Source organism: Temnothorax americanus, unplaced genomic scaffold (genome assembly GCF_048541705.1).
Source record: "Temnothorax americanus isolate GAGA-0224 unplaced genomic scaffold, ASM4854170v1 Scaffold73, whole genome shotgun sequence".
Taxonomy (NCBI): Eukaryota; Metazoa; Arthropoda; class Insecta; order Hymenoptera; family Formicidae; genus Temnothorax; species Temnothorax americanus.
In genome coordinates, this window is record NW_027509796.1 from 173,307 (window position 1) to 189,957 (window position 16,651).

Genomic DNA, 16,651 nt, shown 5'->3' on the forward strand with positions numbered 1-16,651 from the left:
ATCGCTGTTTGCCGCGTGGCATCGGCGGAAACGGCCGTGGATCGCCGAGCGAGCGAGCGGGCTCGTCGCTCCGGAGTCGCGCCGACACTGCCGACAGTTGCATGTCGGATTTTGTGCCGTTCGTATATAGTATCGCCCCGGCCGGCTGACTGTCCTCGCACGGCGAGACGGTGAGTAAATCTGCCCTGTAAACCGTTCGTTCGCGAAAATCGGTTTTTGCGACTCGCCAAACTCGCCGGAGCCGCGATCGCGCGCGCTCCGCCGCGTAGACCGATATAAGAGCCGATCTTCGATCACCTTCGCTCGAGCGCGCGATTGAATCCGTTATATTTTCGACAGGTGTAAATGGCGATATTGTCTTCGTGTAATTCGTCGCGAGTACGTGCTCGATATTTCGATCCGCCGGGGATAAACTTTGCGAATGTATATAAGAACAACAAAACCGGGTGCGAGCGTCGAACGAATCGGAGATCAACTTGTGCTAGCGACGCGATTCAAAGACAAGTTTGGAGAACCGGTAACTCCAGAAATATAAACAGTTCATACAACACGGAATATATATATATTGTTCTCTATTTTTTCCAATATTTTGCAATTAATTTCTGAATAGAAGCTCCGATATTTCCAGTTTCGGAGACGCGAAAATAAATTCGCGCTGAGAAGGGAAAGCCATATGATGTATCGATTCTTCATTTATTTTAAAAGATGTCCTGTTTTACAAAAGATAACAATTTAAAGGAATAACAAATTAAAGGAAAACGTTAATGATAATTTACCCAGATAACGTAACGTTCAAAATCGGGACATAAGACGTCCTATGCGGATATAACGTCTTGAGTGTGTTATCTGGATAAATTATTATTAACGTTGTCTTTTAGTAAATTATCTTTTGCAAAACAGAACATTTCTTAAAATTAATATCTTAAAATTAAGACGTTGTATGCCCCAATTTGGGATATTGTGTTGTCTGGGTATTAACTTCAGCTCTTGCATCGCCAAGAAGTGGACTTGGGTTTACAATTTTTCCTTAACACACACTCATATTATTTATACAACCCCTACAATCTTTATATTTATTACTACCTATTCTAAAGGGAAATGTGAAAATCAACACATTCGTTGTTACCAATTTGGTCAACAATAAATAAGCGGGGCAAATGATTCAGGCGCTCGGGCGCGCATAAGCTTTACGTAATGTATCACCGTGTATCCCTTTTACGGTGCGGCGGAGCGGGAATGAAAAATCGCCGTTGGGAAGTCTTTTTCCTTTATGTGCATGCACGCTCGCCGGTTTATCTAGTCCGTGATTAGGAGAGTGGAACGGCGGAGGGGGGGGGGGGCGGGCGCGGCGCGCGGCAGTGCACCTGCAGCAATGCGCGAATGCAAAAGCGCGCGGCGCGGTCTGGCCCGTGTGAATTAGTGTGTGAACCTGGCGTAAGCGCCTACGTGCACCTCGGTAAAACAATCCTAGCGGCCGGGGGTTGGGGGACGAAACGGGAGAGGGGGGGGAAGGAGAAAGAGAAAAATTGCCCGCGCTCTCTTGCGCGTAATGCACGATGATACGCGGCACCTCGCTCGCGAAACGCTCGGCGTTTCGATTGCGAAATATATAGGCGGGTGGATGAGTACCTTTGCAAAACCGTAATCACCGTTGCCGCGGTTGCGCAGTTTTTCCGCGTGTTTTCGCAACGGCGTCGTTTTTTTCTTTTATTTTTCAGGAGAAAGAGAGAGGGGGAGGGAATTACGAAAACAATGATCTTATAGACCTGAGACAGATCCCGATAACGATATACAAGTGATAACGACGTGTGAAAGAATTTTTCTCAGATAAGTGCGATATATACAATGAATCAGAGCGAATTGCGAGCGGTCGCTGTTTAGAGCGTTCGTATATTTGCGCTTAATTCACTATAAGTATATGTGTATACATGTCGCGAGTCGCGTTCCTCGTTAAGGTTCGAGATTGTCTTAATTACCGCTGAATTCCTAATTACGCACCTTATCTCGGATTTCTTATCGAACGCGTCGCGTAATTACGAGACGCTCGGTGTTACGCCGTTCTTCTGCAGTTTAATCATTCATGCCGCGCGCCATATTAATCGCGAACCTTAATAGGGACAGTTAAACCAATTTCACGATTCCTCGGAATTCCTCCCCGCATTAATCGCTGTTGTTCGAAAGAAGCATCATCATCAACGAGTCCAGTAATCATGATTAGCTTTAAATTTAGAGAGCGACCAGTTTGCTCTCGAGTATTTTCAAACTCGATCGAAATCTTTCGTCTGAGAGATTGAGTACTTTACACATGTATTTCTGAATACATTTTTTCCCGCAAGCTATCGAGATTATCCCGATCTCAGCGACTCTGCAAGGGACCACGTGCGATACGCTCTCACGTGTTAATATATCTTCGGTATATTTTCACACAGCCACAGTCTAATGATATCTACGAAACTCATCGAAATAATCGGAGATATAGCGACGAGCGTTCACCCCCCGTTGTATCTTTTAGCGAAAGTGCCGCGGCGAAAGTGAGTCGACAGAATCGAGATTACCCCCGTCGCGAAAAGAACTTCGCTGTCATTTTAGCGGATCCTTTCGACGAACGTGTCGTGTACGGATGTATTATGACGCGGCGTGGAGTCGCGTTACGCAACCGCGGAAAAAGAATTGCACGATCCTATATATGTATATATGTAGGTGCGGGCGAGTGCCGTGTGCTGTGCGCTTATGTGCCGTGAGAGACATCGAGGACGCCCATGACTCATATCCAGCACGGTCTCGATCGGCGGGTGCACATAAACGGCGGATCGTCGCCACTTCCGATCGCGCCGTTCGGTTCCCGAGGTCATTATCGATCGGTTCTCTCTTTCACGCGGAGAATAAATCGTCCGTCAAAAATTTGCATACCGAGCCTCGGCTACGGCGAGCACTCGCCAAGATCAATTTCCGGCCGTTTTGAGGGATAAATGTTACGCACATTGTTAAACCGATGACATTTGCGATGCATTTTGCAAGGAGTCGCGTTACATCATTGATCGAAAAAAGTTGACATATACACAGCAATATAGTATCTTAAAATGAGATCATATTATGTTAAACGAAGAAAAGGTGTCTGAGTAAAATCATTTATATTATAGAACTAGTGATTTGCTTCAAAGGCTTCGATATTCGAAGCTTCGACATAAAAATCTTCGAAGATCGAAGTTTCGAAGAATCAAAATTATACAATTGTTAATTTAACATAATAGTAATAGTACTGCAAATAGGCACACATTTATTAAATTTATACGACAAAATCCGAATAAAATTTTTAATGTTGCTATTATGTCGTTTATGTCGCAAATATATTTTTCGAAGACACCTGAAGTTTCGAAGGTTCGAAGCTTAACAGCCTAACACCAGTTCGTATCGAAGAGTAACAGCCTCAATTTATATAGTTAGTTATTAAACGAAGTTTTACATGGTTCAACCATGAAAAAGAAAATTGAAATAAAACGTTAAAATTCTTATAAAAAGATTATATATCCATTGTTGCGTACATATACTAATATCTCAGTGTTGATTTAACACTTCTTTTTTTCGTGTAACCAATGCCATTTAATGGTGGTAAGCGGAATAATAAGCAGTTAATTTAGCGGTAATATCCGCATATTGCGCAAATTAATGGAGAATCTGTCCACTAATATTTCGGTGCATCGAGGGCGGATACGGTTGAACTATTTTGCCAAATGTGCCGCTCCATTAATCGGCGCAAAATGCTGAGCGGAACTGGATGCAAATGGGAGATCGCGGGACCGAAAGCTCGACCCACACTGCACTCGATCTAATCACCAAGTGCTCTTGATGACGGCGATGGTGCTGCTGCGAAGGTTGTTCCAATTAATGTTAAACGACGTAAAATGATGAAACATACATCGCCGCGGCCGTGATTGAAACAAGAAACTCATCATCGCGCGGCGAATTTATTATAATTAGATCTCGCGTTTGCTGAAGTTTATTAATTAACACTCTGGGGGAATAAATTACTGGTATTTTAATAAACGCATCTCGAACTGTATTAACATATTATTACTCGCCGACTTCATTTTCGATATTGCGATCCGGGATAATTTCCGCAAAGAATGTTTATAGTAATGCGATTAATGTCGGACTAATAAGTCACGATATTACACGAGGATTATATATCCGTCGTTTTTTAAATTTTAGGTACGCCGTTAATAAAATAATAATAGATATAAACTGTCACATATATGGATCTATTTTCTCGAGAAAGCATTATATTAAACAAATTTTTTTTCCTTTTATTTTGGCCGTGGGTTTCGGTGCGGTAAATTCGGCGAGCGCTCACGCGTGTCTCCCTGTTTCGGTATGCCGGTCCCACCTGCCGTTTCCTGCTTCCTCTCGCGTCCCTTTCATTCCCTCCCGAACGGGCGCCCTTTCAATGGATTGGGGGCCTGTCGCGCGGTACGCGTCAGCGCGAGGCATCTCCGCCGCACGCAAAGTGCATTCGGATCCGATCCCGAGGTGCGCGTTAGCGCGCGATTGTCTCCGCGAGAGCGTGAGGTCGCGCGAACGGAGGCGCGGAGAACGCGAGAGGAGGCACCGCGCCTCTCGCTCGTCGGAGAACAATACCGGGAAAGCGATCTCATCTCTGACGGGTCGGGCGGAAGAAGAGCAGAGACGCCGTGCCCGCGCGAGGCGACCCGGGAGGGATCGATACCACCGCGCCTTGCTGTGCCGCGAATTAAAAAAAAGGGAAAAGAAAAAAAGGAAATGGTTAACGAGACGACGGTGAGGGGAAAGGAGGAAAACGACACAACATCTGGACGTTACGGTTTCTTCTGCTATATAGTAAAAGAAGGTGAACGAACCGAAGGCGAACGATTCCTCGCCTCTCTCTTTTTCCTCTTCTCTCTCTCTCTCTCTTTCTCTTTTTCTCTTTGCAATGCACCTCGCATCTCTCGGAACGCAGAAAATTGCTTCTTAGCATGCTTAGACGCCGCGACGTGTTGCAACATTGTTCGCCTCGTCGTTCGGCCGTATCGCTTCGGTAGGGATCGATTTGAGGAGCCGTTTCGATATATACGTCGTCGCCGTTGTTCATCACGCGGAGATTCGTTCTTGTGGATTAGCGCGATTCAAAACGCATACATCGCCGCGTCGCGTCGCCGCCGTCCCGTAGCCGCGATGTCCTGCGGATCGATGCAAGGATTTACCGCTGGCTTTTACCGTTACGATATCTCTAACGGGATGCGGAGAGTACGACAGAAGGAACAAGGCAATTTCTCGCGCTTTCCAGATCGACCGCGCGTTCCCAGCAGTTGCGACTGCTACTCGACACGGTATAATCGCGGTGTTACATATCAAGTAACAATTGCGGGCATTCAGAGTGTCTTTTATTTAGCTACTCCACCGAACTGTACCGAGTTTTGCGTTTTGTCACGAGAGCTCGTCTCATTGTCAGATATTTTATTTTAATTTAGAACGAAACATAAAATTAGCGCATTCAGAGGCGTAACAAACTGAAGACAAATGAAAGTAAAGATAAATAAAAGTAAAGATGATTATACCTAGATTTTTATACAGGGTGTTCGAGGTAAAATTTCAGGGTATTGTAGGAAATTGAATTTGGAACAAAAAAGTTCTTATAAATATAGGGGGGAAATGCTTCGTTGAAAAGTTATAGCTATAATAAACTTTAAAAAATTACGGTTTTTTTTATTATTTTTAAAAATATAACTTCAAAACTTTTTATTTATTTGAAAAAAGTAACAAAATAAGCTTTATAGGTAATTAAACAACAAACTAAATTACACCAATTTCATTTAATTGTGATAAGGCCTTGAAAAGAAAATAAGCTCAAAACCATTAAAAAAGCAGAAACTTGAAAAAACCATTATTCGATGATCTTCGTATAAACACTATATTTGTAGCATTCGCGCTTTTAGTGTAACAATTAGTAGCATGGTTATTTTTAAAAGTCACCAAAGAACGTGATTTTTAAAATTTTTATTAGCTATAACTTTTTAACGAAGCGTTTCCGGACTCATGTTTATACGAGCTTTTTTGTTCCAAATTTAATGTCCTATAAGACCCTGAAGTTTTATTGACCTGACCTGGAACACCCTGTATACGGAGTTTCGCGTTTTGTCACGAGCTCGTCTCAGACTATTTTATTTTAATTTAGAACGAAACAAAATTTTGGGGCATTCGAAGGTGTAACAAGCCGAAGACAAAAATGTAAAATAAATAAAAGTGCAAATGAATACTTATATCTAGATTTTTATTCAAATACTCTACCGAACTGTATACCAAGTTTCGCCGTTTTGTCAGAAACTGGTTTCAGATATTTTATTTTAACTTAGAACAAAGCATAAAATTGACAGATGAAGACAAAAAGAAAGTATTGTACGATAATAATAAGAATAAAGATGAATATATCTAGATTCTTCCGCAGCTCGCTTTTTTTTAAGTAAAAACGTTGTTCATATCGGATGCGCTCGCATGCAAATGTGACAGGTTTAGTGCACCGTGTCGCAACCGACGACAAGGGGACGAGGACGACGGGGGGCTTTTTCGAAATTCTGTCACGGCGCGCCGGCGCGGCGGCGCGTGTAAAAACGCGAGATGCAGCCGCTCGTGACGACCTTTGATCGCGCTTGCTTGCCTGTCGGATTGTCGAATCTGATGGTGACGCCGGAAAATACATATATACGGAACGGCGCGGCGTGGCGTGGCGTGGCGTGGCGCGGCCGTGTCGCCAGAACGACGGAGGAAATGACAAAACGACCCGTCGTTTTGTGCCTCTCTGTGTCTACGATTTTATCGTATGCCGTGCACGACCACCTGCACAACCCCGGAACGTGTCCGCCGCGCAAGCTGAACTCGAAAATTGTCGGAAGGACTGCGTTATGCAATCGCAGTTATATCTCTGCGCGATAGCAGACAGATGGATGAAAAATTGAGGAATTTGTGAATAATAATACCACTTTGAAAAAAAAAAAAAAAAAAAAAAAAACAGATCTCCAATTTCTACACGGTGTGTCGAGAGTTGCCCACATTTTTGTTTCATCTAAAGATCCTCATCATTTGGTAGTCAATATTTTAATCATAAGTCGCGCCCCATCTCTGGAGAATGAGTTGACGAAGACAAAATAAGTCGAAAATAAAGAATGACGAAATTACGTTTGAGAGTTTGAGCCTTCTTTAAAGAGTCAAATAATCAAAAAATTTATTTGGATTATCATTTTTATTTGAATAGGTTTGTAATTGTTTTGATAACAATAAGAACTTAAGAATTTTTTAGAAGTTATACTAAAGAAGACTATATAGATTAGAAGGAAATACGTATACTTTTTAAAAGTTATTTGATTGAAATTCTTTAAAGAAGGCTCAAATGTAATTTAGTCATTCTTTATTTTCGACTTACTTTTTGGCTTCGTTGATTCATTCTCCAGAGATGGGTCGTGACTTATATATATATATGATACACTCTATATAAATATATTAATTTTAAAAGCGGTTTTTTTTAAGTAAAAACGACAGCTTTAAAAAAACTGTGTTACTATTTTATATTTTATATATGGAATTTCTTTCGTGGAACACACACACACACACATTAATACCGAAAGAGATATAATTCGACAAGTGGAACATAATCCGACAATGTCTGTTGTTTTAAGAAAAAAGATATGGAAAGAATACATAGAGCAGCTGCACCATGTTTCGCCGAAGAGAAACGGCGATTATTTTGGAGTTGTCGTATACCTTCCGTCGCCGTCGCTTATCTCGATAACGCGTCGCGATAAGCGATAAATTGAAACCGAGAATTTCGATTTTCGCGTTCAGTCGCGCCGGAGGCGAGGGCCGAGTCGTCGAAATACACAGGGTATTAACGTTACAAGTGCAAACCTAGTTCCATCTGTCAATTTTCAAACCGATAAGCTTCTGCTTCCGTCATTACTGCAAAATTGTCTTGCGCGGCACGAGATGATATACGGGGTGTCCTAAAACCGTCGATCTTAATTCTACCAGCAGACAGTATCTTAGACACCTTGAGAATACTTATAATTATAATTCGAATAAGATCGAAGAAAAATTTTTTAGCGGAATGTAGAATTAATTAAATAACTTTTTATTTTATTCGAAAGTAAAATTAAAAATATTTTTAATATCGATTCGAATTTAAGAGACTGAAGAAACGATTTCATAGAAGTTTATAACTTTTTGACCATCAAATACAATGAGATTCATATTTTGTTTCCGAATATACATTCTGATAACGCTCGATAGTCATTTATCAGAATTGTTTATCTATATAAAGCTTTAACTTGAGAGATCCTCACGGACCACCGTTTGGACTGCGACCAATCCTCAATCTTTATCGACCGTCATGGCACTTTTGTTGCTTCTTCCGTCAATAATGCGCGGCTTAAAATAAGACCGAGAATCGCCGGGACTGCTAAGAATCTCCATTCAGCATACGTGGTAGAGCGGAAGTCAGGACGGACGGACACGATTCATTCGCCGTAAACTTGTTCCCCGAAAGACACGGTGCTAAAAAGTATGTCCGCGCCAGCAGAAGCTGTCGTCGGCGATTTGCGTTCCGCATAAGCGCGCGAGAATGACACACGGATTCATCATTTTGTCTTTACAACACTAGCTCGCTCGCATCGATCGCTCTCGTTGCGAATTTCAACGTGAGTCTGCGCTTTCGTACGGGATAATTCCGCGAAACTACCGGATATCCGTTTAACTATAGATATGCCTCGTTCAATTTGAAGTCGATTTTCTCTCAGCGAAGATATCGAGGAAGGTCGTCGTTTACCGCAATTTTCTAATATATATTATGTATTTCTATACCCTTAAGAAAGAATCAAATTGAAATTAAATTAAAATCTTGATGAAGCACACTTAAAATTGTTTAATTAATGTTGTTTGTCCAAGGATTAATTTGAAAAGGATTCTTCGATTTTTCAACAATTAATTTCCCGAAAGTTATCAACGACGCAATCTCCATGCTTTTGTTGAAAGAATATTAAATCAGCTGAGGAATTAATTGTGAAATAGCTAGAAAAACGTCGGGTGATCTCAAGATAGACTACGTACTAAAATGACATTTCTCATAAATAATTTAATTGTATTTTTCTCGCGTTAGAATTATAATTTATATCTATTAATATTATACGAAACGTTCCAGCTAATGCACTTTCTCTCTTCTCCATCTAAAACGAAGACTAAAGTAACGACGATGGAGAATAGAGCGGAGTGCATCATCTCGATCGTATAATCATATATGTTCCAGAGTGAAGCTCGGGATGGAGAACCAACAGGTGTGGGTCCGTGACCCCCAGGAGGGTTTCATAATCGGGAAATTCACGGACATGGTGGACGGGGATGCCCTGATCGTGCCCCTCGACCCGAAATATCCGCAACGCACCTGTCCGCTGGACGAAGTACATCCCGCCGGCGAATATACCAAAGATGTCGAGGACAATTGTAAATATTTCCGCGGCACATGCGCGTTATCTCGTGCGCGTTTACGAAAAAGAGACAGAGGAAAAATTTCGAGAAACGGTTCGACCTCGTAAAGGCAACGAGACTGATTTTACGCCGCGGATGTTGTGAAGGAAGAGAGAACGGAGCGAAGAGATATAGCGTTAATAGCGCCTGTTTACTCGCGATTGCTCCCTCCGATTGTTATACACCGTGACGTGTGCCTGTGCGTTTCGTTCATTTTATATACATATATCAGAAGATTAAGATCGCGCGGTCACGCTCGCTTCTCACGCGGGACTTTCGCTCTTTTGCAAAGGCACTTTCACTGATTTTTTTCTCCTCCTCATCTCCATTTTCTCTAAATTGTCTTCCCCCAGGTGCCCTGATGTACCTGAACGAGGCCACGCTGCTGAATAATATTCGCACTCGCTACTTCAAGGACAGGATATACGTGAGTAATTACGGCGGCGACGCTGAGAGGTCGAGTCGCTCTCCCTGCGTTTCCATTTTTTAATCTCTCGTTCCGCTATTAAATTTCAGACTTACGTCGCCAACATTCTGATAGCCGTGAACCCGTATTACGAGGTGAAGGATCTCTACTCGCCGAGGACCATCAAGTCTTATCAGGGAAAGTCCTTGGGTGAAACGCCACCGCACGTCTTCGCCATCGGTACGCGTATAACGACCCCTCTGGCACCCCCTTTCCCCATTTGATACGCTCCTGACGACAATACAGAGCAATTGTCCTTTATCTTCGCAGGCGACAAAGCATTCAGAGACATGAAAGTGCTGAAACAATCTCAGAGCATTATCGTATCCGGCGAATCGGGAGCGGGTAAGACCGAGTCGACCAAGTATCTCCTGCGGTATCTCTGCGATCTCTGGGGCTCGACGGCCGGCCCGATCGAACAAAGGATTCTCGATGGTAAACAAAAGAATTATAAGAACTTGATGAAGTCAGCGAAGTGTAATTCAAATCAATTAACACCGCGTGAAGACGTGTGCAAAAAATTGCGCAAGCTGAGATATGTGTCCTAAGAAAATATCTTCGTCGCGGTTCAACAAGTTAAAATTCAAATTATGACGTTTGTTTTTTGCTACAATTTTAATCCGCAGCGACTCCGGTGTTGGAAGCGTTCGGCAACGCGAAGACAAAGCGCAACAATAACAGTTCGCGTTTCGGCAAGTTCATGGAGGTGCACTTCGACGCCAAGTGCCAGGTGGTCGGCGGGTACATCTCCCACTACTTGCTGGAGAAGTCCAGGGTGTGCCTGCAGAGCCCGGACGAGCGGAACTACCACGTGTTCTACATGATGTGCGCTGGCGCGCCGGCCGATCTGCGCGCGAAATTGGGGATCACCAAGCCGGACGACTTTCATTATCTGAGGAATGGCTGCACCCAGTATTTCTGCAACGCGAGATCGGAGAAACGATTGAACGAGGCGCAAAAGAGTCGCGAGCAGATACAGAAGGGCAGCCTCCACGATCCCATCTTGGACGATGTTGAAGGGTTCAACGCTATCGATCAGGTATACGCTGGCGAAATTTCTTCTAATGTGCGACATTAAATCCCATGATCTTCGAACAAATTGAAAACTTGAAAAATTTCCGATGATTATTTATTCTCATTTTATTGATAAATGTCTAAGCTTTCTTATCTTTTGCGCTATTATTTTAATCATTTTCCGCGTTTCTAAATTCTTTATTATCTTTCTTATATCAAAGGCGTTTACCCGACTCGGCTTAACGGATGCCGAACGCATGGAGATTTACACGATGGTGGCCGCGGTGCTTCATCTCGGCAACATCACGTTCGAGGACAATCCGGAGGACACGAAGGGCGGCTGCAGAATAACCGCCGACTCCGGAAAAGCGGTGACGATATCCGCAAAATTACTGGGGGTGGATCCCGAGGAGCTGCGACAAGCTCTGGTCTCGAAAGTGATGCAAACCAGTCGGGGTGGCATTAAAGGAACGGTCATCATGTGAGTGCACAAAAATTTCAAAGAATATACCTGTTTTTATTGTTTTTTTTTTACGGATTTAAATATTTTTTAAATTTTCTTTTATAATGCAACCTTCCTCGAGTACTTTTACTGATTTGTCTAATCGTGACAGGGTGCCCCTGAAGGTTTACGAAGCCAATAACGCTAGGGACGCCTTGAGCAAGGCTATTTATAGCAAACTGTTTGATCACATTGTCGCGCGGATCAACAAGAGCATACCTTTCAAGGCCTCGAGTTACTACATCGGCGTGCTAGATATCGCAGGATTCGGTGAGAAAATTATTCTCGATCAGCGAACTTTCTTCCGGATTGTATAAAAACGAATCGCAATTATTTTTCTTTTTCGCACGTGTTTGCAGAATACTTTAAAGTCAACAGTTTCGAGCAGTTCTGCATAAACTACTGCAACGAGAAGCTTCAGCAGTTCTTCAACGAGCGGATCCTGAAGTACGAGCAGGAGCTTTACGCCCGAGAGGCCTTGAACGTCCCGAAAATCTCCTACGTCGACAATCAGGATTGCATCGGTGCGTGAAATTGAAATTGCGTGATAGAGTGCAAAATCACAAATTCGAACACTTATTCCTCAAAATTAAAAAAAGCACAAATCATGTAATTATCAAATAATGAATTATGCAGATTTTATTATTTTTAATATAAAGATAATTTAGAAGCGGTGTCGTTTTATCCGAATAAATTCTTTCAAAGTTTTACTTAAGATAAATCACGGATAAAAATGATAAATAGTTAAATATAGTACTTCCGCTTATAGATTTTAAAGATAAATCGCGTGTCACGCTAACTTTCAGATTTAATCGAATCGAAGAATACGGGTATCTTCAGCCTGCTGGACGAGGAATCGAAACTGCCGACTCACAGTTTTGCGCATTTCACCAACGAGGTTCATCGCGCATGGAGCGGTCATTTCCGCATCACTTTACCGCGAACGTCACGATTGAAGGCTCATCGAGAATTACGAGACGACGAGGGCTTCGTGATTCGCCATTACGCCGGTGGTGTTTGCTATCAAACGGTAAAGCAATGTGTTGCCCACAAAATAGTGTATAAAAAACGTCATAAATCATATTTGTTTAATAAGCACTTCCTGATTTCCTTTAGACGCATTTTGCATCTTTGCGTTCGGAAAAGAAATCTATATATCTGTATCTTGCACAAGTAAAGAATCGTATCTCCAGTTTTTACCAAAATGGAGTTAATACATTTTTTAATACATAAACTTAAATTGTATAATGGTAAAGTGTTTATTACTAGTTCCTAAGATATAATGTTTAGAAAAAAGTTGCATTGAAAATTTTTATAGTGTTTAATTTTTAAACCAGATGAAATGTGTTATTGACAGTTATACTATGAAATCAAATTAGAATCAAAAGCCATACGATCCAAGCTTGGTTCTAATTTAATTATATATCGTAACAGTCCCCCCTATTTCTCTTATTGTTATTTAATAAATCAAGTTGCTACTTTTTATATCTAAAAAGATATATTATTTCCCTATTTAAAACTTTAAACCTTGTTTTCTCTGAATTCATAATAACAGAGATACGATTCTTTACCTCTAAGGTAAAGCATGTAACAAATATATGTATATATACCTATATAAAATTGTGAGTTTATATTTTATTCCCGCAGAATCAGTTCATTGAAAAGAACAACGATGCGTTGCACGCCTCCCTGGAGGGTCTCATTCAGGAAAGCGGTAATAAATTCCTCAGGACGCAGTTCGCCAATCATTCGTTGCAAAAGGGGAAGCTCACCTTCATCAGCGTCGGCAGTAAGTTCAAGACGCAGCTCGGCGAACTTATGGACAAGTTAAAAAGCAATGTAAGAATAAAGATTTTTTAAACTTACAGAATTTCTACTGAATGCTTCAAGTTTTTTATTTACAATTCTTATTTGAATTTTTTTTAGGGAACAAATTTTATAAGATGCATCAAGCCGAATAGCGATATGGTGGCGCATCAGTTCGACGGCAACAGCATTATGAATCAGTTACGCTGCTCGGGAATGACGTCGGTTCTGGAATTGATGGAGCACGGATATCCGAGTCGGGTGCCGTTCCACGAGCTTTACAACATGTACAAGTCGTACCTGCCACCGGAGCTCGCCAAGCTCGATCCAAGATTCTTCTGCGAGGCGCTGCTGCACAGCTTAAAGCTGAACCAGAAGGACTTCAAGTTCGGCATCACCCGAGTCTTCTTCAAGCCGGGCAAGTTCGCGGAGTTCGACCGGATCATGAGGTCCGATCCGGAAAATCTGCGCAAGCTGGTCGCCAACGTGAAGAAGTGGTTGCTGAAGTCGCGCTGGAACAAGCTGCAGTTCTGCGCGTTGTCGGTGATCAAACTGAAGAACAAGATCATCTATCGCCGGCAGCATTTGATCGTCTTGCAAAAAACGGCGAGAATGTACATCGCGAAGAAGCAGCATCGGCCGCGTATCCGCGGTATCATGAAGATTAAAAATCTGCGGAAGCAGCTGACGCGAATGGAGGAGACCGCGAGTCAATTGAAGAATCGAGAGCGATCGACGCAGGACATGAAGAGGCTCGACGACGATCTAGAGGCGGCTATGCGCAAGATCAAAAACAATCCGAGGATCGCGCCGACGGAGATCGACGGTCTCTACACGTCTTTAGTGAATCAAGTGAACAAGCAAATGGCCTCTCTTCAAGATATGGTGAAGCAGCAAAAAGTCGCCGAGGAACAGGCGAGATTGAGGAAGATTCAGCAGGAGCTCGAGCTGGAAAAGAAACGAAAGGAGGAAGAGGAACGTAGGAAGAGAGAGGAGGAGGTGAACAGGCGGAAAAAGCTGGATATGGAAGCCAGGAGAAAGATCGAGGAGAAGCAAAGGAGGAAACAGGAGGAGGAGGATCAGAAAACTGCGGCTGCTCTCCAGGTTCGTCGAATTTCTATATGACCGCACTAATTTATAAACAAGTAATTTCAATATAAACATCTAAAATATTTTAGAGTTGCAAATTGTACATACAGTTGCAAATTGTTTAGCTTACTTTTAAATTTGAAAAATAATTAATATTCGACAAGAAAATAATATTTTTGTTTGCCAAAGAATGTCTGACAAATAATCAGACAATTTTTCGTAAGTGATTGTTGATATACATTATGCTTTTATTAAGGCCCAATTGGAGAAAGAAGCCGTGGAAGAAAGTCGGTATCGAGAATTACTGGAGCAAGAAAGAAGAGACCACGAATTGGCGGTCAGGCTTGCTCAAGAATCGAATGGACAAGTCGAGGATTCTCCGCCGCCTATACGAAGGTAAAACCTTTTTCGTTGATTAATATGTATAATTGGCTCAACCAAATGTACGAGCGATTTCTAAACTATTAAAATTCAGGAGAGCCTATACTTAGTTTATTATTATTAAAATTAAATATTAGACGGATGTATAATGTATTAAAGAAATCGGCCTTGGATAGTATCTCGATAATTACGTTGATTAATATGATTTAAGCCAACTACGCGGTTTACTACTGATTAAACTAATTATATATTGATTAAGTGTATCGATATCAGTTAAAATTTTATCTAACTGTAGTTTCTCATCGGTATCTATAATCGATAATATATATACTGTATTCAACTCATCCGTTCAAATACGATTCTGACGTCGCGAGAAGAATCATATAGAAAGTTGCTGAAACAGAAATAAGATATGTATTATTTTGTTGTTTAAATTGACACAGTGGCTCCGACGTACGAGCACCTATGAACAACAACAGGCTAATAAGGTATCGTATAAATTACTCGGGTTTCTTGCATGAAAGACTAATGACTAACGACTAATGATCCTTCACTCCTCCCCCCTTTCCTCAATTGAATTAATCCTTGTCGTCACTTATGCTCATTTTTCATTGGCCATTCTTCGATGAACCTTATTTCGCAAATAAATCTAGTCGAAAGAAAACGCGACATCGTTTATTGTAATTTTCAAAGATTCCTCGAAGAATCTGTCATGGAAAGTAGATGATGATTCTCTTTTCATACATTTCCAGGCATGCCTAATCGCAGAGATTTATTTTAAAATTTCAGCTTTTTGCGTAGATTTCTCTTTACTCACTCTGAATCGCATGAGCCAATAGAATTTCAATTATATAATTTCAAATCATTTCTATTTCGCACTAACTTTCCCATATAACGCACCGCGTGTCTTTAGCGTGTCTCGGCGTGTCCTAATCTTAAAAAGTGTTGCGTCACGAAATATTGTGAAACCGCGATTACGTATTATTTTCTTATGTACATACATCTGTCATGCGATGTAGATCGGAGCAGGTGCGTAACCAGCAGGCGGCTATGAGCAACAAGAAGTACGACTTGTCTAAGTGGAAGTACTCGGAGCTGCGGGATGCAATCAATACGTCTTGCGACATCGAGCTACTTGAGGTACGTGCACGCATATATATATATCGGTTGAATAACCGTAAATTTTTTATTTGGAAAAAAAACCCGTTCGTTCCAGGCCTGTCGTCACGAGTTTCATCGCAGACTGAAAGTTTATCACGCCTGGAAAGCGAGAAACCGCAGGAGGACCATCATGGACGAGAACGAGAGAGCGCCAAAGTCCATCATGGAAGAGGGTAAATAATTATAATCACTGCAAATGAATAATAATGAAATAGTGTTAATTGCAATTAGATTGGTACATTAATTAGCAATAGCCCAGTGAACACCGAACATTACACTAAATAATGTAAATAAAAAAAAATAACATAGATAATGTAACATATAGATGTAATGTAAAACTGATGTTTGATGTTTACTGAAAGATTGATATAGCGGTCGGTGACTGATAAAATATCATATGCGACCGGCCTTGCAAGCGATATTTCAAGCGAAAGGTGTTGCATTTTCCAGCTGCGAAAACACCGAGGACACCGTTGAAGCAACAGATAGTCGAGTCGTCCCAGAGATACTTCCGAATCCCCTTCGTCCGTTCCTCCGCGGCCGGGCAGCAGGAGAACCCGCACGGCGGCGGCAAGCGGGGCTGGTGGTACGCGCACTTTGACGGGCAATACGTGGCGCGGCAAATGGAGCTTCATCCCGATAAACCGCCGATACTCCTCGTGGCAGGTAAAGTCCCCGGTCTCATACGTCGCATTTATGTCTTTCCA

General features: G+C 42.0%; 1 protein-coding gene across 1 annotated transcript in view; it reads left to right on the plus strand.

The window, feature by feature from the left end:
• Window positions 1-16,651, plus strand: part of Jar (Myosin heavy chain 95F jaguar) — an 18,084-nt gene continuing 1,433 nt past the window's right edge. The window contains exons 1-17 of the mRNA XM_077422723.1: window positions 1-170; window positions 9,308-9,501; window positions 9,879-9,952; window positions 10,042-10,171; window positions 10,262-10,426; window positions 10,618-11,030; window positions 11,227-11,486; window positions 11,620-11,777; window positions 11,867-12,031; window positions 12,314-12,537; window positions 13,155-13,346; window positions 13,434-14,417; window positions 14,659-14,798; window positions 15,227-15,271; window positions 15,803-15,923; window positions 16,000-16,117; window positions 16,395-16,610. Of these exons, the coding sequence (XP_077278849.1) occupies window positions 9,321-9,501; window positions 9,879-9,952; window positions 10,042-10,171; window positions 10,262-10,426; window positions 10,618-11,030; window positions 11,227-11,486; window positions 11,620-11,777; window positions 11,867-12,031; window positions 12,314-12,537; window positions 13,155-13,346; window positions 13,434-14,417; window positions 14,659-14,798; window positions 15,227-15,271; window positions 15,803-15,923; window positions 16,000-16,117; window positions 16,395-16,610 (3,586 nt within the window). The 5' untranslated portion in view covers window positions 1-170; window positions 9,308-9,320. The remainder of the gene's footprint in view (window positions 171-9,307; window positions 9,502-9,878; window positions 9,953-10,041; window positions 10,172-10,261; window positions 10,427-10,617; window positions 11,031-11,226; window positions 11,487-11,619; window positions 11,778-11,866; window positions 12,032-12,313; window positions 12,538-13,154; window positions 13,347-13,433; window positions 14,418-14,658; window positions 14,799-15,226; window positions 15,272-15,802; window positions 15,924-15,999; window positions 16,118-16,394; window positions 16,611-16,651) is intronic.